Here is a 25308-nt window from a genome sequence, read left to right as displayed (position 1 = left end):
CCTAGAAAACAGTCTGTGAGGTAATAACTAGGACAGTAAGAATGTAGTGAGATTGTGAGTGATTTTTTTAAATGTATACATGCATGCTCTTCATTCTCCACAATGAATGTGAATTACTTGTAAACTTAAAAGATAAATATATACATAGTTTTTTCAGGCTTATTGTGGGAACTAAGTGAAATAATTTATGCAAAGCCTCAAATCCCCATGCTGTGTTTAATAAACATCAACTGTTATTACTATTAGTCACATGCCGCATGCCTGCCACGAAGTAAGCACAGCCATTCTGCTGTGACCTGTACCTAATTCGGAGCACAAATTAGACGTTTAAAGACGGCAAATTGTTTTTAAAAGAAACTAATCTTGCTAAATGAATTAATTTCTACTTAATGTTTTCCTTTAATATAGTGTATAATGTGAAACCCTATATTGGGAAACTATCATATTTTATTGACGGAACCTACCTTTCAGGCATTTCTTGCATTGTTGCAGGAATGAGTACATCTGTAAGAACCTTAATCACAGCAAAAGAGAGTTAACATTAATACTTAGTATTTCTTTAGAAAGACACATTATTTGTCAATTGCTTTTATTCCTAGCTTTCAAGAGAATACCATGTTAACTCATTTCTGAAAGTTATGCTTTTTCCCTGAAATGAATGTATGTATGAGTTGTGTGTGTGTGTGTGTGTGTGTGCAAAAGGCAGGGTGAGGGGATCTAAAAACACTGCAGTCACTAGGTTAAGCAGGTGACACTCACCTACTGGGTACAGAGAGATGATTATAAGAACAGAAAGATTACTGAAAAGAAAGGGCTAGACTGCGCCCTAAACATGGGTGAGATGAAAAGTAGTACAAAGAAGAAATTAGATAGTGCTGACTGATTCCAGCTCAGGAAAAACCATGATGTATAAAGGAGGTTGGGAATCAGATTAGACAGGAGCAGTGCAGATCCACTAGGCTGGCTAATCAACTGAGTGGGCCAGCCTGGAGAAGAAGACCAAGAAGTTTCCATCATAAGATATTTCAGAATGTGGGTAGACACTCATCCACAAAGGCCTGTGTAGCCTACCAGCAAAGCACATGCATATGTGTATGCATGCCATGCCATGTGTATGAGCCAGTAAAAGAAGAGACAGCATTGTCTATGCTCAGTATGTTAGTTCCCGATGGATTGGCCTAGTAATTATGTACTGTTTTAGGGACTCAAAGCTGGGACCAGTCTCTGAAGGGGGATGAAGATCTGGCAGAAGCTCATCGTACACTGCTCCATTTACAGTGCTCACCGTGCCTCCCTGAGTCCTCCGTGAAGAAGAGAAACTTAGTTCATTTAAAGGTACTTAAACTCGGGGGGTTGTGTTGAACTCAAAGAAACAGACCACTTAAGGGGGGGAAAGATGCTTAAAGGATATTCTTGGAGGCATTCAATGACAGCCGAAGCAGCTTTATCTTGATGGCAGTGATGTGCGGGCCTGAGCTCTGGGTCTTTTGTTAGATACGCACTTGGAGTCACCTTTTCCCCCTTCCCAGTTACTCTCTTAAGTCTTAAATATTGCAGACAACCAGCTAGTGCAAGCTCAGTCTTTTCCCTCTAAATAATGATATTCTTATTCAACCCCCCAACATGAGACAATGCTTTCCTCTGTCCTTCTTTACCTTGAATTAAAGGTAGACAATATCCCTCATTCACTCCCCCATTCTCTTACCCTGTGATGAGCGAGAGCTGAACAGAGGGTGAAAATATGGGCTCTCGCACTCAGACTCAAGCCCCCCTGTCACTTTTTTATTTATTTATTTTTTATTTTTTACTTGTTGGTCAGTTACAGTTGTCCTGCCTTTTTCCCTGTTGCTCTCCACTACCCCATCCCCCGCCACTGTCTGCGCCCATGAGTCCTCTATTTGTGTTCCTTCATTTGTCCCTTCGAAGCCCTTCTTTCCCCCCATTATTCCCCATCATCCTTTCTCCCCTTTTGCCTCTGGTCATTGTCAGTTTGTTCTTTATTTCCATGTCTCTGGTTCTATTTTGCTTGTTTGTTTTGTTGATTAGGTTCCACTTCTAGGTGAGATCATATGGTATTTGTCTTTCACCTCCTGGCTTAATTCACTTAGCATAATGCTCTGCAGGTCCATCCATGCTGTGATGAAGGGTAGGAGCTCCTTCTTTCTTTTTGCTGCGTGGTATTCCATTGTGCAAATGTACCTCAGTTTCTTGAGCCACTCATTTACTAATGGGCACTTAGGCTGTTTCTAGCACTTGGCTTTTGTAAATAACACCGCTATGAACAATGGAGTTCACCTGTCACTTCTTGGTCTGCAAAGTTGTTTCTGGACTGAGTCTATGTAGCTTCTGCTTCATTTCTGTGCAATTAACTTAGAAGGATTTCATTTTATTAATGCTTAATAAGGCTCTGGCTTGGGTTTTCTTGCTAACTCAGACTGTTTTTTATTTTTTTATTATTTTTTATTTTTATTTTTTATGCTGTTACAGTTATTCTTACTTTTCTCCCTTTCCCTACCTCCACCCTGCCCCACCCTCTTTTCTACCCAAGCTAATCCCCAAAGGAAAGCTTCTCTTGTATCTTATGACAATTTAACAGGTAAATGTAGACAAACTCACTTTAAAGTACCCAGATTTCAATACAGTTTTCTCCCTCAGCTTGAACACTGTTGCTCCTCCAACTAGAGAGCAAACGGCCAGGAAACCAGCCTCCCCCTTCCTACTAAATGTCTGGCTAGAAGGCCAACCAGCTCCTCTTGTCTTTGTTCAGGATGTCTTGGTGACCCTCCTGTGGACATCTGGGGACTCTTACTTGGTTTGAGAACAGAAATGACATTATGCATTAAAGCTAGAGATTTTCGAGTTATTAATCCTGTGAAAATGCTTAATTCTGCTTTATCCCAAGGCACGAATATTGTGAAAAAAACTGTGTTATTTAATCTGAAAACATGCTGAAGAGTTAATAATAATGAACCAGGTGTTCATGTATTAATAGGCCACATTTAGAATTATTCTTAGCTATAAATAAAATTGATTTTGATTTACTTAATGTCAATTTACATTAAAATACATACACTATTAAACATACATTATTAAACTGCTTGCTTTCTCATTAGAAAAAATAATTAATGGTGTTTCTCTAGCCGGAAGTAATGAATTTATTGAAAATACATTGCAAAAATTTAGACAGCATGCTCTTAAAAGAAATATATAGTTTATGTTTAAGAGAGCCCAAAGAGCTTACCTTATAAAGAATTGAGTCACAAACACAGAAAATGTCAATGATAACAGGGTTTTCAAGCAGGGGGAGAAGATGATCAGGCATCCCTTGCCAAAAGTGTAGTAAGAAATGCTGGATCTAGTTGCAAAGCAAAGATTATGTACATTAAGATTTTTTCTTCAGCTCATATAAAGAACACGCCAAGAGAGTAGTATTTTGTCACTCTTACCTCTTCAAAGTTTCCATTAATTGCATTGTCCAGGATGCACTGGCAGTGAGTTTTGTACATCATTATGAGGGTATCAACCTATTTTAAGAGAGAAAAAGCTTAGCCACAGCATCCTTTCGACACTGCCTTCATTTTCATGCATTCATTTGTTGTTTCATTCAACACACATTTATTAAGGCCCTGTCATACACCAGGCATTGTGCTCAATGCTGAGGAATTACAAATAAAAAAAAAATTCTTATTTCAAGGAGCTTGCTGCCTTGTGAAGGGAGAAAGGCAAGCACTATGTGATTAAAATGCAGTACTATAAAACAACGAGAAAGGTGATGGTGCAGGGACATGCAGGCCAAAGCGACACTGTGATTTTTACTAAGAAAATTGCCTTTGATTGGAGAACTGTAAAATGATAAAATACACCAACTCTTCAACTTTAAGTTTTATTAAGTGGGTGCTTGGGCAGTGTGGTGTAGTGGTTTTCACTTTTGGTTCTAGAGTTGGTTTAACTTGACTGCCCAGCTTCAGTGCACTTTTTTTTCAAAGACTTTATTTATTTTTAGATAGAGAAGAAGGGAGGGAGAAAGAGAGGGAAAGAAACATTGATGTGAGAGAGAAACATTAGTTTCTTCTCTAGTGTGCCCCGGCCAGAGACCTAACCTGCAACTCAGGCATGTGCCCTGACCAGGAATCGAACTGGTGACCTTTTGTTTTGTGGGATGACACCCAATTAACTGAGCCACACTGGTCAGGCTCCACTGCACTTTTTACAAAGTATGACTTTGCAGCACATGTTTCTTAGTCATGGAACCTCACGCTTTTTGTCTATACTTAGAGTAGTAATTATATATTACATATATGGTATTAAAAAGATCAAATAAGACATAATGCACATAGGACAGTGTTTGGTATACAGTAATACCTTACTAAATATTACCTAAAATTAGTAAAAACATCAAATGACTCCTTTACCCCCTAAAACTTTGGGCATTGGGAGTCTATTATGATATATTGCCACAGACATTTGCATTGCATAGTTAAAGTTTTATTCATATTCTAAAATTTGCAATGGATTAGAACTAGGTAATATTCTAGCAATTTACCAATATTCAAAATCAAGACTATTTTATGAGCTAGAAATGTCCCTACGTGTTACCAGTTGTGTGGTTTATGTGAACAGGAGTATTGCTCAGAGGTTAAAGGTGTTGAGTCTCGCCCACAGACTACCTGGATTTGAACTAATAACTGGCGTCAGTTCTAATCTGCCACTCACTAGCTATGTGACAGTTGGTCAATTCACTTAAGGTCTGTAGGTTTTAACTTCCTCATCTGTAAAATGGAGATAATAATAACAATGACAATCTAATAGGATTCTCATGAAGACTAAATGAATTAACACATGTGAAGTGGTTGAATTAATCCATAATACCTGTTAAGAAGTCGACTATTGGCTATTTTTATCCTACGTTATCTAGGGTGGTAATGTTGAAGGGGATGATTTCCTATCTAATCCCTTGCCCTCTAACCTTTATCCCTGCAGCCCAGTAACAGCACACATTTGGGGTGTTAGTGCAAACTGTACAATGATGACATGCAAATTATCAGTCTCCCTCCAAGGAGGTATGCTGAATACAGGACACCTCGAGCCAGATATGGCACAATTAATGCAATTGAGACACTTTCTACGTTTTGGCAATAGTATTTTATTTTTAGATGAATCAGCATGAATGATAGAAGGGAATTTATAACTGATGTAAAAAATTAACCCTTGAGCCTCAAAACCTATTTAAATACAAGTAAATTTTTATCATCACTAGTATTTTCATTTATTTGCGTCAAAATTTATTCTTTCATACACAAATCATCAACATTTTTAATCTTACTATTAGTACTATGTTTATTTTCTATTTACATAGTCTTAGGACAATAAACTTTCATTGTACCATACTTGGCATTCTTTCAAACATAATTTTGCTCAATTTTCTAGGAACAGACATCACATTATAGAAGGCAGGAGCAGAGGCAAGGTTCATCCCCAGTCAAGTCAAGGGGCATGTGATGAGGGGTGGGGTAGCAACTGCTTTGAGTGACAGTGTGATGAGGCAGAAATCGGGTCCCTCAGCTTCAGCTGGCACCCCTCACTGGAGTCAGCTTCTCCCTGGGCAATCTCCATCCTTTCTGCCTGAAGAAAGCAAAGGCTTAGCTGCAGCCCCGCCCTTCTTTCTAGAAACTGTCAGGTTATCTGGGGAACTTGGCTTCTGGCTAAGAAGGTGAAAGGCAATACCCAGGGCCCTGAAGGGGCAAAGTGTTAGTCGCTAGGGCTCCAAAGGGAATGATGGGGACCAAAAGGAATGAATTTAGAAACCAGGGGTTATATAAGCACCTTGATACCTGCATGAGAAATGATCCACAGACCAGTTTTTCAAGTTGACAGGTAAGGAATTCCTTGGAGACTAGTGGAGAAACTGAAACTATTGAACATGTTCGTCACCTCTCTTTTTTATTTTGTTGCTCTCTCTGTGTCCCCCCTTCTCTCAACAGGAATATTTACACAGTAAATATTTTTATAATATGTTTGCATGTAAGCAATCCTCTCCACAAAGGTACTCAACCATGCTCTCCCCAAAAGAACTGTGTTCCCTGAGATGTCATTGATTTCTACAGGTTACCCCACAAACTGCACATGTTAACATTAGCTGTAGGTATCTGAAATCTGAAGTCATAACATCACACATTATATCTTTAGGGGAAAAATGATTTGGTAACTATGATGGGAGAGGAGAATAGCAGGAAGTGGACATACTTCAGGAGACTTGCCTAGAATTGACATTTGAGAATAACCTTCAGTATGTTGCCTATTCTTAACTGGGGGAGTATGCCTGCCATCAACATGAATCCCGGAAGTTACTGTGCGTGTCTACTTATCCATCAACAGATTTCTAATCAATGTGTTATTTTTATTTCTGGTTTCTACATAAAGCTCATTTCTAAGTATTTAATTGGACATGTGTTCATCATATTCTTCCATCTTTGCACCTCAAAAATGACTTGATAAAATACTATCAAAGGTGTTTTCCTCAAATGCTAATGAAGAATGAACTCTAGTTAATAAAAGAATGTGGAAATTATGCCCCGATTTAATAATGGACCCTGCTATTAATCAGCTAGTAGGACTGCAAAAATGACTTTAGAAGTTCTGAAATAGAAGGGAATTTAGACATACATTTTATTACAGAAGTACTGACAGACCATATTGAGGATTATTTGTAAACCATGAAAAACTTCTTCCAATTGCAAATGTAAGAGAAACAAGAACTTTAGAAATGAAAAGAAGCTTTGTAATCATCTAGTGTACATCCTTGCATTCACTTAGGTTCCTCCCCTGAGAGCTAGGAATAGATTCTTTCCTAGAGAAGTGCGTGATGACTATTTACAGCAATTAAATGCTGTTAATCAAAAACAAAGCTTATGACTAAAAATACTGTATGTGATGGTTACATTCTAGTGTTTTCTTCCTTAATATTGAGTTTTAAATAAAAAACAATTTTTAGTCTTGTAAGGTTTATTTTACCACTTTCTGTGGTTATGTACTACCATGGAGATGGTAAATAATTAATTGGAAAGTGTTTAATCTATGTTAGTAAACATTTCCTCCTATAAATCAGTCAATTATGTTTGATTATGCAGATTTCTGGCTGCCTTCCTTCAAGTGGCATGAGATTCCTAGCAAAGCAAGATATGGAGCCAACATATCAGAAAATCAATACAGAAGTAGCTTTAATTGATACCTTTTCTTTAGAAATGCATCCTTGGTACACAAGGTGTTGAGCACTGGGGAATTCTGGAAGAAGCGTTCCAGTCTTTGAGCTAAGTGAATATTTACGAGTGAAACCACCCTAAAATTTAGAAAAATAAAAAGAAATAAAGTCTTTATAAAACATACAATTCTAATAAAATAGAAACCCATAACATTGTATTCTTTTTTATCCTGCAAACCATGAGAAATTAGAAGATTTAGGTAAACTGTTTAAATTGTATAACCAAATAAATAATTCAGCAGACTTATTGTTTCCAAACCATAAATAGTTTCATAGTCAGGATAAATTTCCTATTACTTTGGATTTTCATTTTGAAATTTTTTGTTTTCACAACTTTTAGAGCTTTTAGTTCACATCTGTTAAGGGCATATATTTTTAAAGATCAACTTTTAGAGCTATTGAAATTATTTTAACTATAGGAGAATCAAGGATGGCCAAATCCAGCACCCTCATCTATGACTTAAGTAAATGAGATAAGTTAATTTATTTATTCAACTCAGAGATAAATAGCAGTAGAATTTTGATTAGAGCCTGAGTCTCTTAATCCCCAAGCTAGTACTCTGGACTTTCCCACCTCACCCTTCCCCCACCCAAAGTTCAGGTATTTGTTCTTTCAAATCTCTTGAAGAAGGCACATCTCTATCGGGTTTTAGATTTTAACTTTGTAAACCTTTAATTTCAAGTATGGATAGGAAAGGATTAATTTGATTAAATCATTTTTAATAAATGAATAAAAATCTACTATATAAATATCATAAACTGATGTAATAGCAGTTGATACTAACTCAATCTATTTAATCAGTTTTAATAATTTAAGATGTGCTTCAAAGGGTTTCAATGCTTTGGATTTGTCATTTATAAGTACCAATTATCATTGATTATCAAAGAATGGTACTGTTAATAAAAAGGGAAAAAAATAATATGTAAGAAAATTAAGATTTTAATTTCACAGAAAGAAAAAAGCTTAGCAAGATATAAAATAAATATGTGATAAACACTGAAATACACCTAAGTACTAATTTCAAAAGAGATTTATACTTTTTATACCTTTTCTCTTGGATAGAAAATCATGTTTATTCATCCTGACATGTAATTTGTGAGATGGGAAAAGTGAGACCAAGAAATATAAACCAAAAATGACAATACATAGTGTTGTATTAAATTAAATTTAAGTTATAGATTGAGAATACTCTCACTTCAATAAACAATAAAATTAGTAATCAAAATTTTTCACAAGGAAAATAAAAACAGGTGTAAAAGATTTAATAGGTGAGTTTCATCAGCATTTAAAAAACAGATAATTTCAAACTTAAAAGACTTCTCCAGACAACAGAAAAGAAGAAACATTTCCCCATTCATTTGAGAACATATGCCAAAACTAGACAATGACAGAAAATGAAGGAAAAATTTTAGACCAATATTGCTTATTATTATACTTGAAACAATACCAAACAAAATGATAGCATACCAAATTTAGCAGTATGTGAGAATGATCATACTCAACTTGAATTTAAATTTACCACATTAAAAGGAAAATATCATACATTATATAATCATCTCCTTTCTTCTTTGTAAGCTATGGATAGAGAGAGGAATTACCTTAATCATTCACTAAAGAATATCTTTCAAAAATTACAACAAATATTACACTCATGGTAAAATACCAGAAACATTCTCTTAAAAATTACAAATAAGATAAAGTTATCCACTCTCACCTCTTTTAATCAACACTGTACTAGAGTAAATAGTTAATTGAACATTAAGACCAGAAAAAGTAATGAAAGATTAAGCATTGAAAAGAAACAAAACTATTATTAATTGCCAGTGATGTGGCTGATTATACTGAACAACTAAAACAAACTGCACAAAAATTTGTTACAATTAAGAAATACTGTTAGCAAAGTTGCTGGACATGAGATCAGTATAAGTCAATTCAATTACTAAAATTAAGGAACAAACTTTAAGAACGCGTGATTAGGGAGATACTGTATAATGCTCTCTAGTTCCATCCATGCTGTCACAAAGAGTAAGAAGTTTCTTCTTTTTTTACAGCTGCATAGTATTCCATTGTGTAAATGTACTGCATCCACTAATTGCTGCTTCTGATCATGGAGATGCAAACACAGAGCCAGAAAGTATTTTTGCAAGTGAACTGCTTCCCACCCCATATAAAGTGACTTCTAGGAGATTTTAAGGGTCAGTGCCTCTTTCTTCCCTTTATTTTTTTCTCCTCTTTTGAAAACCATATATTAAAAGACTGAGATATATAAAAGCAACAGCATTCATGGGAGAAATTAGAAAACCACCGAGCATACCCAAGGCAAGGTGCAGGCTTGGAAAGGACCTGAGAAGATCTAATAGACCTCAGGCTGATGTTGATATAGAGACAGCCTACCACAATAAAAATAAAACAAACAGCAGGAACAACTACAAAGGACACATGGACAAAACCAATGGGGGTGGAATCAGGGGAGGGAGATGGGAATGGCTGGGATACAGGGAAGTGGTGGGGAGTAAATGCAGACAACTATACTTTAACAACATTAAAATAATTAAAAATAAATAAATAAAACAAACCTGGAAGAGGAAGGAAAATCTGATTTCCAGAGTTACTGCATTATTAGAGTCAAATGTTTTCAACAAAAAAGTTACAAGACACACAAATACACTGGAAAGTATACCCCATTGAAAAGAAAAAAAAAAAACTAACCAAAGAAACTATCACCAACAAAGACCATATGGTGGACCAACTAGACAAAAACTTTAAAACAGCTGTCTTAAAGTCAAGCCAGTGTTTAAAGAACAAGGGAAGATGTGGATAAAGTTAAATGATGTATGAACAAATTAGGAATATCATTAAAGGGTTAGAAAACCTAAAGAAACTAAAAAGAAATTCTAGAACTGGAAGGTACAGTAACTGAAATTAAAAATTATCAGAGGAATTAAAAGATAGATTTGAGTAAGCAGAAGAAAGAATTAGTGAACTGTAAGGAAGGCCGATTGAAATTATCAAGTCTGAGGAACAAAAATTTAAAAAATGAAAAAAAGGAAACAGAATCCAAAGATAAGCATACACATTGTAATAATCCCAGAAGGTGGAGCAAGATGGGGAAAGTATTTGAAGAAATAATGGCTGAAAACTTTCCAAGTTTGATGAAAGATATGAATATAAACATCCAAGAAGATCAACAAACTTTAAGTGAGATGAACTCAGAGATCCACAGTGAGACACATGAAAATCAAACTTTCAATAAGCAAAGAGAAAATCTTGAAAGCAGAAAAAGGGAAGGTACTCATTACAAACAAGTGATCCTCAGCAAGATTAGTAGATTTCTTAGTAGAAACTTTTCAGGCTGAAATATTCCAAGTGTTAAGAGAAATAAACTGACAACCAAAAAACCTATATCTGGCAACACTATTTTTCAAAAGTAAGGGGGAAATTAAGGCATTTGCACACACACACACACACAAGACATTTACAGATAAACAACAGCTGAACAAGTTTTTAGCTACTTGACCTATCCTGCAAAATGCTAAAGGGAGTCCTGCAGGTTAAAATAAAAGAACAGTAAACAGTAATCTGAAATCATATGAAGAAATAAAGATCTCAGTAAAGTTAAATACCTGTGCAATTATAAAAGCTACTATTATAATAGTTGTAACTCTACTTTTTGTTTTTATATATTTAAGAAACTAAATATTTTTAAAAAACAAATATTAGTATAAAAGCTAGTATTACTATAACTTTGGTTTGTAACTCCACATTTTGTTTTCCATATAATATGAGAGACTAATACATTATTTTAAAAAAACAACTATTCGTGTATATTTTAAACAGTTTATAGAGATGTAATTTTGTAATATTAATAACTAAGGGGCAAAGACAGAACTGTAATGGAGCAGAATTTTGTATCTTATTGTAGTTTAGCTGGTACAGGTTCAAATTAGTGTTACACCTTTAAGATATTAAAAACAATTCCACGGTAACCAAAAGTAACAGAGTTATAGAATATACACCAGAGTAAATGACAAGAAAATTAAAATATTTCACTACAAAAAGTCAACTATACACATACAAAAAGAGAGTGATGCAGGAATGAAGCAAAATGTGTGATAAGGCATATAGAAAACAGACAGCAAAATGACAGAAGGAAGTCACTCCTTTTCAATAATTGCTTTAAACATACATGAATTAATTCCTCTAATCAAAAAAAGCAGAATGGAAAATAACACAATCCACTTATGCACTGCCTACTCACTTTAGACACAAATACAGAAATAGGTTAAAAGGGAAAAGGTGGAAAAAGATATTTCATTCAAATAGTAACCCGCCCCAAAAGAATGGCTACATTAATATCAGATTAAGTAGACTTTAAATTACAAGATATTATGAGGCAAAGAAGGACATTGTATCTTAATAAAAGGTTCAGTACAGCAAGCAGATGTAACAATTAAAACATTTACACACCTGATGACAGCCCATCAAAATATATGAAGCAAAAATTAACAGAATTAAAGGGAAAAATAACTCTACAATAACAGTTAAAGATGTCAACACTGGAGACCAACCAAACGTGATAAAAATACTTCACAAAGAATGGAAGGAAACTATGTCCAAAAGAGGCCGTATATGATATAACTATTGCTCAGTTATATTTGATGGTGAAAGACTGAAAGACTTTTCTGCTAAGATCCAAAACAAGGCAGGAATGCCCATCCTTGCCATTTCTGTTCAGCATAGTACCGGAAGTTGTAGCCAGAGAAATTAAGCAAGAAAAGGAAATAAAAGGCATCCATATTGGGGAGAAAGAAGTAAAATTATCTCTGTTCATAAAAACATGTTTTTATACATAGAAAACCCTAAAGATACCACAAATACAACTGTTAGAATAAATTAATTCAGAAAAGTTGCAAGATACAAAACCAACACCTCCAAAATCAGTTCCACTTCTTTACACTAATAATGAACAATTCAAAAAGCAAATGAAGAAAGCAATTCCATTTACAATTACATGAAGAAGAATAAAATACTTAGGAGTAAACTTAACCAATGAGGTAAAAGACTTATGAACTGAAAACTACAAAATACTGAAAAACAAAATTAAAGGAGACACAAAAAACTGGAACAATATCTTATGTTCATGAATTAAAAGATTTAATAATGTCAAGATGTGAATACTAACCAAAATGACCCACAGATTCAATGCAATTCTTATCAACATCCCAATGACATTTTATAAAGATAGAAAAATTATTCTATAATTCATATGGAAACTCAAGTGACCCCCAATAGCCAAAACAATATTTAAAGAGAAGAACAAGGTTGAAGGCATTATCCTTCCTGATTTCAAAACTTACCACAAAACCACAGTGGTATGGCATAAAGACAAACAAATAGGTCAATGGAACAGAATAGAGAGTCCAGAAGTAAACCCTCACATATGTTGTTAAATGAATTTCACCAAGGGTGTCAAGAACATTCAATGGGAAAAGGATATTATTTTCAACAAGTGATGCTAGGGAAACTGGATATCCACATGTAAAAGACTGAAGATAGACCTTTACCTAGCACCACAGGCAAAAATTAAGAAAATCAATCAAAGACATGATTATAAGGCCTAAAACTATAAAACTCTTAGAAGAAAACATAGGGCAAATGCTTCATAACATTTGATGTGACAATGATGTCTTAGATATGGCATCAAAGGAACAGGCAACAAAAGGTATAGACAAACTGACTTAATAAACATTTAAAACTTTTCTGCATCAAAGAACTCTATCAACAGAGTGAAAAGACAGTCCATGGAATAGGAGAAGATACCTACAAATCATATTTGATAAGGGATTAATAAACAGAATATATAGAGAATTCCTAAACTCAACAACAATAAAAACAAACAAAGCTATCCAAAAATGGGCAAAGGACTTGAATAGGCACTTTTCCAAAGATATATTCATAGTCAATAAGCACATGAAAAGATATTCAACATTACTAATATTTAGATAAATGCTAATCAAAACCACAAAAGATATCACTTCATACCAATTAAGACAATAAAAAAACCCTAGAACTAACAAGTGTTAGTGAGGACGTGGAGAAATTGGAACTCTTGTAGACTGTTGATGGAAATGTAAAATAGTACAGCTGGTGTGTTAAATAGTATGGAAGTTCTTCAAAAATTAAAAATAGTATTAGTATTTGATGAAATATGCCCAAAAGTATATACTCAAAAAAAAAGTAAAAGCAAGGCCTCAAAGATGTATTTGTATACCCATGTTCATGGGAACATTATTCACAATAGTTAAACCATGAAAGCAAATCAGATATTCACTGGCAGATGAATGAAAAGGTAAAATGCAGGATGTGCATGCACACACACACATATATATAATCCCACATTTATATACACACACACATAATGAAATATTATTCAGCCTTAAAAAGGAAGAAAAGTCTAATGTATGCTGCACCATGGATGAAACTTGAACCTTAAGGGCATTATGCTAAATAAAATAAGCCCATCACAAACATAAAAAACTGTATGATTGTACTTATATGAAGTACCTGGAGTAGTCACAATGACGGAGACAGAAAATAGAATCATGGTTTTCAGGGGCTGGGAACGGGGAAGATGGGGAGTTAATGTTAATGACTACAGAGTTTCCCTTTTGCTAGATTACGAGTTAATGCGTAATAGTGATCGCTGTACAACGGTATGAATGCACTTAGTACCCCTTAAGTGTGTATGTAAAAATGATTAAGATAGTAAAATTTTTGTCATGTGTATTTTTGCACAGTAAGAAAATAGGAAAAAGTCAATTACAGAGGAAATAAGAACTTAAGTGTTAAGAGCAACTTTATACTTTTAGAAGACTGTAGGAAAGTATATTTAGAATCTGGAATAAACACAGAATTTAACACACAAGATACAAAAAAGAACCCACCAGCCATAAAATTTTTCAATTACCTTCTTCAAAACACTGTATAAAATGCTGAGTCATGCCACCAACAGGCAGAAGTTATTTACAAGACATAACTTATAGGATATTGGTAATCAGAATATTTTTAAAATCTCCTAAGAATCAAATTTTTAAAATAGAAAAATTACGTGATCTGAACAAATATTTCACAGAACAGAATCAGCCAATAAAAACCCAAGAAGAATTTCAAGCTCATGTTTTGTGTAGTTATCAAAATCAATTTTCAAATGAAAACCATAGATAACATTTTATACTTATTGAATTGGCAAAAACTAAAATGTTATTTGATGCCAAGTGTTTCTGAGAATGTAAAGCACAAGGAATGTCACACACACAGCTGAAGCGACATAAGCTGATACAGCCATTTTAGAAAACAACTTGACCTTAGCTAGTAAAATTAAACATAAGCACATCCTAGGACCCAGAATTCCACTCCTGAACCTGTGCACTTGAAAAATGCTCGTAACAATATTGTTTTTCTACCAAAAAAATGAAACCAACAATGAAAGAAATGAATGCATTGTGATACAGCATTTTTATATAACACTATATAGAATTATAAATAATAGTACTAGAATTACATGTATTAACACTGATGAATCACAAAACCTTACGTTGAATGAAACCAAAAAGTCATAGAAAAAAATGAATCCATTTCTATGTATGGTAAATAATAAACAATATATTGGTGATAATAAACTGGACAATAATAAATAATGCATAAAACTTACTATCTTGATAATTTTGAAGTATAGGGTTCAGTGGAATTAAGCACATTCATATGGTTATGCAATCATCACCACATGGTTAGGAATTCATTCAAGAGTGATAAAGTTTAGGGAAAAACAAAGGAGTGATTAAGACCAAATTCTGGACAGTGGAAACCTGCTCAGCAGGGACAAGGAAGTGACTGGAAGGGGGGACACAGAGGACTTCTCTCTTTTCAGCCATGAGGCTGGTCTTCAGTTTTTATCTCATGGTTGTTTGTAAATTGTGTGTGTGCATGTTATAAGTAATACATTTCCCAATAAAAAATGTAGTGTTAAGGAAACACATATTAAGGAACAAAATACATGTTTTATTTTAACGCTTATTTAAAGCTCTCATGATGATAAATAATACTTCTGTGTAACAGAAGTTAACAAATGTGTGGAACATCAACAGGAGACCAGAGTGTTCAAGAAAAAGTTTTTAAATGTTACTTTGCTTGAATATATTAACAATTGTATACAAAGCTGGTATGTAATTGAATAACAATAAAATTTTTTAAAGAAATATATAATCTGAATAAAAAGAATAAAAAGTAAAAGACCCCAAAAAATCAAATACTAATACTGCCAGAACATGTAACAGAAAAAAAAGAAGGATTGCTAAAGTGGAAAAAAAAGTAAAATATAATCATTTTGATTCCAATAATATGTTTCCTATTTTAACTATACTAGGAGATGCCAGATCATAGGCCAGCTACAGAGGTCTGGGGTTTTTTTGTTTGTTTGGGGTTTTTTTTTCGGCAACCGATGACTTCAGTACTCTTGAGTTAACTATTGAAAATCTTATTTCCAAAAGAAAATAAGAAGGAACCTATGGAAAAGAAACAATATGATTAGAAGGCAAGAGGGTCTGATTTATGGGGAAAGATTAAAGGAGTTCGGCTGCACAGTTTGGCTACTACTAAAAGAGAGCATGATAACACTCTACAAATATTTGAAGAGCATACACCAAGAAGGGAGGATTTGTTGTTTATCTTGGTACAAAGTTGTTGAACTGGCCATGAAGGCTTGATGTGAAGAGAAGGAAACTCAAACTATCAGGGAAACTTCCTGGTTGAAATGTCTGAAATCAAGGGACTTTTTTCTTAAGAAATAATGGCAAATCAGTACTTTAGCTAGTTAAAACAAAATGAAATCTGAACCACTGAATTTCTGAATTAAAAAATTGAAACTATCAAAATTCATACCACTGACTGATAACTACTATTACCATCCATTTTCCTTTTTGTTTTGCTTTTGTTGTTGATTTTGTTTGCTTTTATATTATAAACTATTTAAAACTATCTATACTTTTTAGTATAGATAAAAAGTAACAAATACCCATGAATTCACCATCTTAAGACATTAGACGTTTGAAATATTAAAGGAGCTCTGTAGCTCTCCCTAACTTCTTTCTTTTCCTTCCTCACAAGAAATAATTAATATTCCGGATTTGGTTATTATCATTCCTATTCAAACCTCCAAACATTTACTTCATATGTAAATATTTTTAAGCAATAAGTACTATTGCTTTAAATATGGTACCATAAAGTATGTATCCTTCTAAATTCAATGAGCTTTTTTCACTAAACTTTAGGTTTTTGAGATGACTCTAATGTGATTCTTACAGCTGCAGTTCACTCATTTCCAAGTAAGGGTAGCATTCCCTTGTATAAGTATATGTAAAATACGTTTTCCCATTGTATCATAATGGACATTTATTTTCCAGCATTCTGAGATTATAAACAATGCTCTTAGGAACATCTTCCCACACGCCTCCTTGTGCACAGTGAGAAGTTTCTCTAGGAATGCATTTATACGGTGTGCATGCCTTCAGTTTTACTAGTTATTGTCCCTCCTACTGCTAAAGAGAGTTCCTTTTCTCCACATTCTTGAAAATATATTTTTAGACTTTTTAAATTGTTATTATTCCAATAATAGTTAAATAATTACTAATAGTTTTAATTTGCATTTCTCTGATTGAAGGTTTAGATTGAGCACTTTTTATATGTTTATTGGTGGAAATGGTATTCAAAATATTTACTGACCATATGTTATGGAACCTGGTCAGTCAGAATGGGTGCCATGAACAACACTACATATTAGTCATTCTTTTTCATCCTGTGCTAATTTCCTGTTCATATATTTTGCTATATTTATATTGAGCTGTCTTTATATTTTGAAGTTGAATACTTTACATATTCCAAAACAATACTGTTCTATGGAACTTTCTGTGATGATGAAAACGTTCTTCTATATCTGCATAGGCCGATACAATAATCACCAGCTACATATGACTACTGAATGCGTGAAATGTAGTCAGTGTGACAGAGAAACTGGACACTTTACATACTGATAGCCACATGTGCATAGGGGCTACCATACTGCACATATATTTATAGGTAGTAACCTTCTGTCACATGTAATATCTAAATATTGTTTTATTTACATACTTGAAGCAGTATGTGTATATTTGCTCTCATGCCCTGTTTTTCTTCCTAAATATTACTTCTCTGTCAGTAAAAAAGCCTGTTAATAAATGATACAGTGTTTTATCTCCAAAAGTTCTATACGTTATGTAACCATTTCTTTATTATTAGACATTTAGGTTGCATGCTGTTTTTCACTATAGTCAATAACAATTTTGCGCATGATATTTGCATCCACATTTTCTATTATTGCTTTATGTGAGATTCATGCAAAAGCAAAATTAGTGGGAGAAAGTGTATAAACACTTTAAAAATGATACAGATCTTGCAACTATTTTTGAGAAACTTGGTTCTGTCTAACCAGCAGGATATGAGAGATCTCATTTCAGCATACCTTCACCAGCGGCATAACAATTCCTTAATATTTGATAATTTTATCATTTAAAATGTTATTTAACTTTTTATTTATTGTAATCAATTTTTCACACATTTATCGGTCTTTTCTTTCTCATGTGTAGTGTCTATTCACATCTTTCACTATTCAGTGTGGTCTTCATATTTTTCTTATAAACTGATAGAATTTCTTCATGTAGTAGAGATATCATCCCATTGTCATCTTAGCAGAAAATATTTTCCCCGGTTTTTCTTTTTTTCTTCAAATTTTGTATATGGTACTTTTGATACAAAGAAGTGTTTGATTTGTTTTATTTTTTTCTTTGAAATCTCTTAATTTTTTTCATGCTTAGAAAGTCATTCCTCACCCAGAAATGAAGTAGATACATATGTTTCCTTCTAATTATTCTTGGTATACATAGTAATTTATATGAAATTCATAAAGGTATGAGATATAGAAAATTTTCTCCAAATTATTCATTTTTATAACATTATGCCCTGAAGAATTATATTTATCTATTTTGTACTCCATCTTCCTCCAGAAAAAACTTAAGGCAATCATTGAAAAATATCGTCTTCCTTCTTCATTTGAAACGTCTCCTTGGTCATATGCTAAGTTCTTATACATACGAGGGTCTTTTTTCAGGTATCTCATCTCTGCTGTAGATTTGTTGTTCCTTCAGTTGAGTCAGCACCATAGTGTCATAATATTATAATACCTACCGGACAAATCTTTTACTTTCTATTTTTCTGGGTCAAGTCCATAGCTATTTTCATCATTTCAAAAAATTAATTACCCAATGATGTTTTTATTAGAGTATTAAATGTTTAAATTAATATGGGAAGAATTGGCACCTTTGTAATAACTAGAATTCCTATCCAGACTTGTCACATGTCTTTTCCTTTAAAATGTTCTTTTATAGCTGTATTTTTTAAACAGGTAGTATGCGTCTTTTACTATGATGGCTCCTAAATATTTTGCATTTCTGCTGCTTCCTACAATTTAAATTTTATAAAGTCCTACCCTATAAACATCCTACAATGCACAGGACATCCCCCACAACAGAATCATCTGAGCCCAAATGTAAATGATACCAAGGCTGAGAAACCCTAACCTTTGCTGTTCCATCTGTCTGGACCACTCTTCCTCTCTCTTCCCCTACTGCTCTCCTCCTCCACATTCTCACTTATTATCAGTTCTCTCCTTTTTAAACAATTTTTTAATCTTTATTGTATTTTTTCCATTACAGTTCTCTTCTTAAATGTCACTTCCTGCGGTAAATGTCATTAACCACTTACACTAGGTTAACTGCCATGACACCCTTCATAATTACTTATAATTACGTAAGACATATTTTTCTGCTACTCTGTAAAGGGTCAAATCTATCTACTCACTATTTTGTTCCCTAGTGCCTGTAACTTCATATATCTCTTGATTAATATCTTGACCATGGGTTTTAAAAAATAAAGCTGTACTCAGAACTTTTTAAAAAGCAAATATATCCCTTAGCCTCAGTTTCCTTAGCTATAAACTATATATGTTAATGCCCATTTCCTGTATCCCACAGTTACTAATGTTCCAAGGACCAGAAATGTGCAGGCTTATGCTGAAAGCCTCAGGTCCTGAGCAAACTACAATGGTCACTCTGAGCACAAAATATTTTTATTTCAACCTTGTTAAACAAATACTTTATTATCATTTTTTAAAAGTGTCTAGAGTAGTCCTGGGCTTTCAGAAAGTCCTTAATTTTGCTAATTTCTATAGTCATCATAGTAATGACACTCTACTATCACGTCAGGTATCTTTATTTTTTTGAATTAAATTTATTTATTTATTTAGGTTTTTAAAAAATTTTTATTATTATTCAATTACAGTTGCCTGCATTTCCTGCCCATCCCTGCACCCCACCCCAGCCAAACCCCCCTCCCTTCCCCGCCTCTGTCAGGTATCTTTAGAAACACATGCTACGTGGCCTACCTGGAATCGTCTTTTTAACTTTATGAGTTTGTAGTGCACTCTCCTGAGGATGAAGAGAGAAACGGGAGAAACGCTTTCCTTCACTCTGTACAGCACGGCTTGCCAGGCGCGGGCTGTACCAGCTGATACCCCGAGCTCCACCCAAGTGGTGGAAAAACACCTGAGAGAAGTTACTGAAACTCCCTGTTGACAAACTTCAGGTCAACTGAAGTATATTTCTAAGTCAATATTTTTGCCCTTTCATAATTGTTTATCTAATAAAGAACTATTACTTCATTGATAAAAAGAGCAATCTAGATGATTTTATTATGTAGTTAGCCATTAACTGCATTAAAAACACTAGTGGGAAGAAACTGATCATTTCAGAGGATTGGGGCTTTATGTTATTTCTTAAGATAATATGCTTGCACCATTTCACCAAACTAATGGAGGTACCATCTACCTCAGGTCCAGATTCACCACACAACACATTGTCATGTGCCCTTAGTTCTGCGGCACCTCTTTTTAATGATTAGTTAACTTGAGGATAATGAAGCCCTTATCATGTGCCTAATTAGCCATGCAGTCCCTAATGGTAGTCTAACTCATTTAGATAAAGTCTCTTTGCTGATCTGTGATTTGATTGGGAGCTAGAGGGAAGAGGAGTCCAGGGGTGTAATGTACCCTCTCTACCAACTCCCACCTCCACCACCCACACCCGTCCTTGTTGTAGAAGAGATCGGCAAAGTGACTAATGTACACACAGTGGCTAAAACAAACCCTAACATTAAAACCAACCCTAACATAGCATTTGGGCTTCCTGATAACTATTAAAGGTTTTTTCCAAACAGGTATATCCCAAATAGCAATTCTTTCCCTGTCCTCAGCTTTAGGCATGCCATTTATATTTAAGTGGAAATTTCTTGGATCAGTAATGGTCTTTTTTTTTTTTTTTGCAGTCACTTAAATATCTGATATTAGGTAAGGATAATTTAAAAATTACCTCTCCTAAGTTAATTGCAAGTTGTTCAGTAAGTCCATATAAAGAACCATTAGCTGCCCCCAATATAACTTCGCTTGGTCTGAAGTCCTCAATCATTCAAGGGGTTCCTAATAAATAACATTTATTTCCATATTTGACAACAAAAGTGATTAATACTTACTGTTCAGTTTGTAATATGTATTATAGCACATGTAAAATAGAAGAAATGAAAGAAATTCTTACCTCATTCTTCAGCTTGCTTCCAGAAAACCTTAAAAGTGAGTACATTTTCCATTAGTTAAAAATATATACACATAAACACTTATAGCTATCAAGGAAATACAGACAACCTACCAAGTAGTAATTTCATACCATGATTAGCGAAATAAATCTGGAGAGATTTATTTGATGTTCAAAGGGATCTAAGCATCTCTCTCAACTTACTAAAAAAATAAATCTATTAAGGAAAAGTAAAATTGAGAAACCTTAGGGAAGTCTGTTAAGATTTGAAGCAAGCAAGAATACTCGGCAGTACATATCTGTGTCTGTGTTCCAGGCTGCACTCGAACTTTACAATGGGCAGTGGCTAGTGAGCTTCCATACGTTCTTTGTAATGTGTTGAGTTTATCTCAGTATGATTCAGGTGACTAAATTCATTCCCCCCCCCCCACCACAGGACACTTTACTTTTAAAAACAATTCATTCTTTGGGAGCTAAGAGCAATTCTTGATAAGTCATCAAGGCGATCCCAGATGTCGATTTAATTATTCAGAGCTCTAGAATTTAAAAAATAATAATTGCATATATCATAGGTTTCACAGAATGTCACTTCACTTGTGAATAACCTCCCCCTGGCAAGTGCTGGCAGATGAGAGCAATGTATTCTCTATATTCATTTGTGTTTTTCCTTTCACAGAGTCTCAGAAAGGTCAGTAGCTTTATCTTACTAAGGTAAGCTGGCAGTAAAGGCACCTGTGATTAGACATGATTGTACAATTACAACCTTTTCATCTGCATAAGGTCCTGCTCAGCACACAGATATTTAAAACAGGTTGTCTAGTAGGAAAAGAAAAACACATTTATAATTTCTGCCTTTATTTTTACTAAATTCAGCCTGAAAACAGATTCAGCCGTATGAATAAATACTAATTTAAAATCAATTTGGCTTCCCTGGTTTTTCTTTTTCATCTCTCTGAAATACCTGTTTCACTTTTAATTTGTCATTAATGATTGAAAATTATATACATTGTACAATAATCTAGACCCTATCACTGTAAGTGTCCTTACAAAGTTGAAATTAAGATCTGATGCTTAAAATAAAACATTTTATATGCAAAATCAGTAAGTTGTTCTATTCAGTAGATATCATGCACATTTAAAGAAATGCAGAGAAGTTGTCTGGAGGATAGCGGAACCCTACCTTGTCAGGCCCTTTCCAGAGTAGACGGAGTGGTAATACGCGCTGCTTTCCTTGATGCCAATCCCATAATAGTGATACCTAGGGCCAGGACAGGGACCAGCTCTGTGTTACTGTAGGAGGCTCCGAAGGGGGGAAGATACTAAAGCATAACTGAAGTAAACCACAAGTAAGAACTGCAGCTCGTTGATCACCTTCCTTTCCTGATTTTTTCCAAATAACATCGTAAATGTGCTAAATCCCTCTTTGAGGGCAACTAATCCTACTTATGTTTTAAATATATTAAATATAAATTAAACATATATTACTATATTAAAATAATTAAATAAATATATTCTGGCTCTTGACTTGATAAAGATAGAAGAAACACCTACTGCCAAACTCCTTTAAACCCCTAAAATGTTAGGTTTCAAAGCAAAAAGAATGTAATTGTAGGCATTTAACTGTAGGCACTTAAACTTGTAAATGTAGACATTGGCTCTAAGTCTGCAGATTGTATCTATTTGCATATGGCTCCATTCAACTTGAGTTTAGTCAATTAAATAAGAAAACAGCAGGGTTCCTTTGTATTGTATCTATCAGATAGAGAAAATAGCATGACATTACGTGTGAAGAAGACATGGATATCACGCATAGGAATATGTGTGAAGTATGTGATCCTTTAAAAGTCTTTTTCCTCGTGTGGAATGAGAAGCCCAATTCACTGTCATTTTCACTTCAAACTTTTGTGCAACAATGGTGGGGGGGAGCAAACCATGTCATGAATCAATTGCAAATATAAATCATAGAATGTATATGAATAATTTGTCATAAATGTGCCTGTGAATCCTGAGCCACAGGTAAGTATAGGATCCATCTCGTCTCACGTTGTAGCATTTTTTGCAAAACTGCAGACTGCTAACAGAGTACACACCCGGGCACAAAACTACAAAGGTTATATAGTGGGTATTTGGTGAGGGCGGCCAAGCCTGCCCACTTCTGCTTTCACTCCCCCTCTCTCCCCATGCTACACCACTGCCTGTGTGGTTACCTAACACTTCAATTTGCATTCATCTAAGATCAGGGAAGGGATAACTAAAGAGAATAAAGGGATTCCAATGTAAGCATATTCAAAGGGTCACTCCTTAGCATCCCCATCTGAGCTGAAAATGGGCAGAAGGATCTAAGTTCCAAGGCTCCATTCCCCACCTCAGCAACACAGAAGATACTTGGCAGAGTGACTCCGCCTCCAACTGTTTTCAAAGCCGAGGATGAGAGGACAATGGAGGCCTGAATATCATGTATCCAAATATTTAAAAGATATAAGTCAAGCTAACAAATTACTAAATACATGTGACTGCCCTATCTTGACCATTTAACTGCATAATGTTTTGGTAGGTTGTTTGAACTTAGAATCCTTAGACTCCTGGAGTTCCTTGTGGGGGGAACACTGTGTGGGGAAGAGCCACCCTCCACCCCGTTCACTTCTCCGCCCCTGCTCCTTTTCACTGTGAGGGGCCTCTTGTGAACACCGCAGCCTCCACGCTCAGGATCCATGCACACAGGGACCCTTCGAATAGCGGCCTCCTGGCCAGTCCTCTGCTCTGTGCTTACTGCGGGAGCCGAGCACTCTTCTGAGAAAGGATGAGGGAGAGCCCCACGTAGGCCCAGGAGGCAGACGGGAGGCTGATTGAACGGGGAATACTCCGGCCCCAGGGACCTGGATTAGAAGGGGGAAGTGCTCTTTGGGTGGACACATTCCCTCGGGCCAAGGACTCCTTATCCCTTGGGGAGGGGAACAGCTGGAGGACAGCCGTAGCAGAGCCCTGCAGTGTGAAGCCCGGAGATGGGTGCTCTCCCATCAGGTCCTGAGGGCAGTTCTGTGGTGGAGAAGTTGCCTGCAGTGACCCCGGGACATTTGAGATGGAGAGGCGTTTCTAAATATGAAAAAATTCCATGTATTGTAACAAATATTTTCAGAAATAGCTATTATACCTGAGAAGTAGTAACAGAGAGTGATCAAGGTAAATGAAGGCATTTTTATGATGCTGGCAGAGAAGAAACAAGTTTTCAAGTCCTCAGTTTTGGCAGAAGGACAATGGTAGCCTGTTACCCTGAACAGAGGCGGCTCACCGCTGCTCAGTTTTTGCAGAACAGAGAATGATCCTCTGGTAGGTGAGGAAGAAGAACCTCTAAGGCATATTGGAGCAAAGGGGAAAGGGAGAAAATATAAAACTTACAGAAATGCCAAAGTATTGTACTGATTTGTCTCTAATTAGAAATGAAAAGAAGGAAACTTGTCATTAAGACATTACCAAAAGCAGCTATATTAATAGGAATAGATAAAGGAAATATCCCAAAACTATGAATAACTGAGCAGATTTAAATGCTCTTTAGTCAATTATATTAACTAATTAGAATTAGTTAATGAGAATTAGAATTAGAATTAGAATTAGTTAATGAGCCAAGAGACCGAAATAAATATTAATATTTCCTTTATTAGATTTTAGAACTAAGATAGCAAAGGAAATGTCTTTACATTAGACGAAATAAAGCAAGAAATGCTTGAGGACAGGGAATTCTATTACAATAAAAATACAGAATATTGTAATTTTATGTTCTTATGCAAAGCTTGCAGTTTGTTAAACAAGATGCTATAGTTTAAATAACTACATTTTAACCACTTGTTTTAAAAATGATAATCTTTTATTATAACTTTATCTTCTTTCTCATCTACCTTTTTTCAACCTGCAAAATATATTATACCATGGAAAATCAGTTTGCCATGCAGACTGGGATAAAATACATCGCCTTGACAGGTGGCAGACAAAATCGTAAGTCAAGGAACGGTCATGAGTTTAACAAACTAATAAAGGCCATGCTGTGTCCTGACCACTGCATAGCTGTCAATACAGCAATGGAAAAACCAGCATGAAAAGTCAGCTCAGGAACACGAATGCTCTGACGTCCGCCTTAGTCCACGGCTTCCTGAACCAGACCACCTGCCAGTCACAGGACAGCAACCACACAGGCCGAGCCTGAGGCACAGGTTTCTTCCACTTGTTAAAATCACTGGTGATCACTTTTTGTAAAAATTACAATATCCTTTAAGACCCAATAAATACTGACTCAAATGGATTTATAATTTTTTCTTACATATGGT

The 25308-nt window shown here is 34.9% G+C and overlaps 1 protein-coding gene across 1 annotated transcript in view; it reads right to left on the bottom strand.

Annotated features, from left to right (window-relative positions):
• The window catches only part of RFX6 (regulatory factor X6), a 52365-nt gene that overhangs the window by 14259 nt on the left and 12798 nt on the right, over positions 1-25308 (bottom strand). Inside the window, exons 5-10 of the mRNA XM_024552155.3 lie at positions 22170-22247; positions 20993-21020; positions 7229-7336; positions 3447-3524; positions 3242-3355; positions 465-514 (exon numbers count right to left, since the gene is read on the bottom strand). Coding sequence (XP_024407923.2) covers positions 465-514; positions 3242-3355; positions 3447-3524; positions 7229-7336; positions 20993-21020; positions 22170-22247 — 456 coding nt within the window. The remainder of the gene's footprint in view (positions 1-464; positions 515-3241; positions 3356-3446; positions 3525-7228; positions 7337-20992; positions 21021-22169; positions 22248-25308) is intronic.

This window comes from Desmodus rotundus, chromosome 11 (assembly GCF_022682495.2).
Source record: "Desmodus rotundus isolate HL8 chromosome 11, HLdesRot8A.1, whole genome shotgun sequence".
Taxonomy (NCBI): Eukaryota; Metazoa; Chordata; class Mammalia; order Chiroptera; family Phyllostomidae; genus Desmodus; species Desmodus rotundus.
Note: the sequence above shows the minus strand (reverse complement) of the source record. Positions and strands in the feature narration are given on the sequence as shown.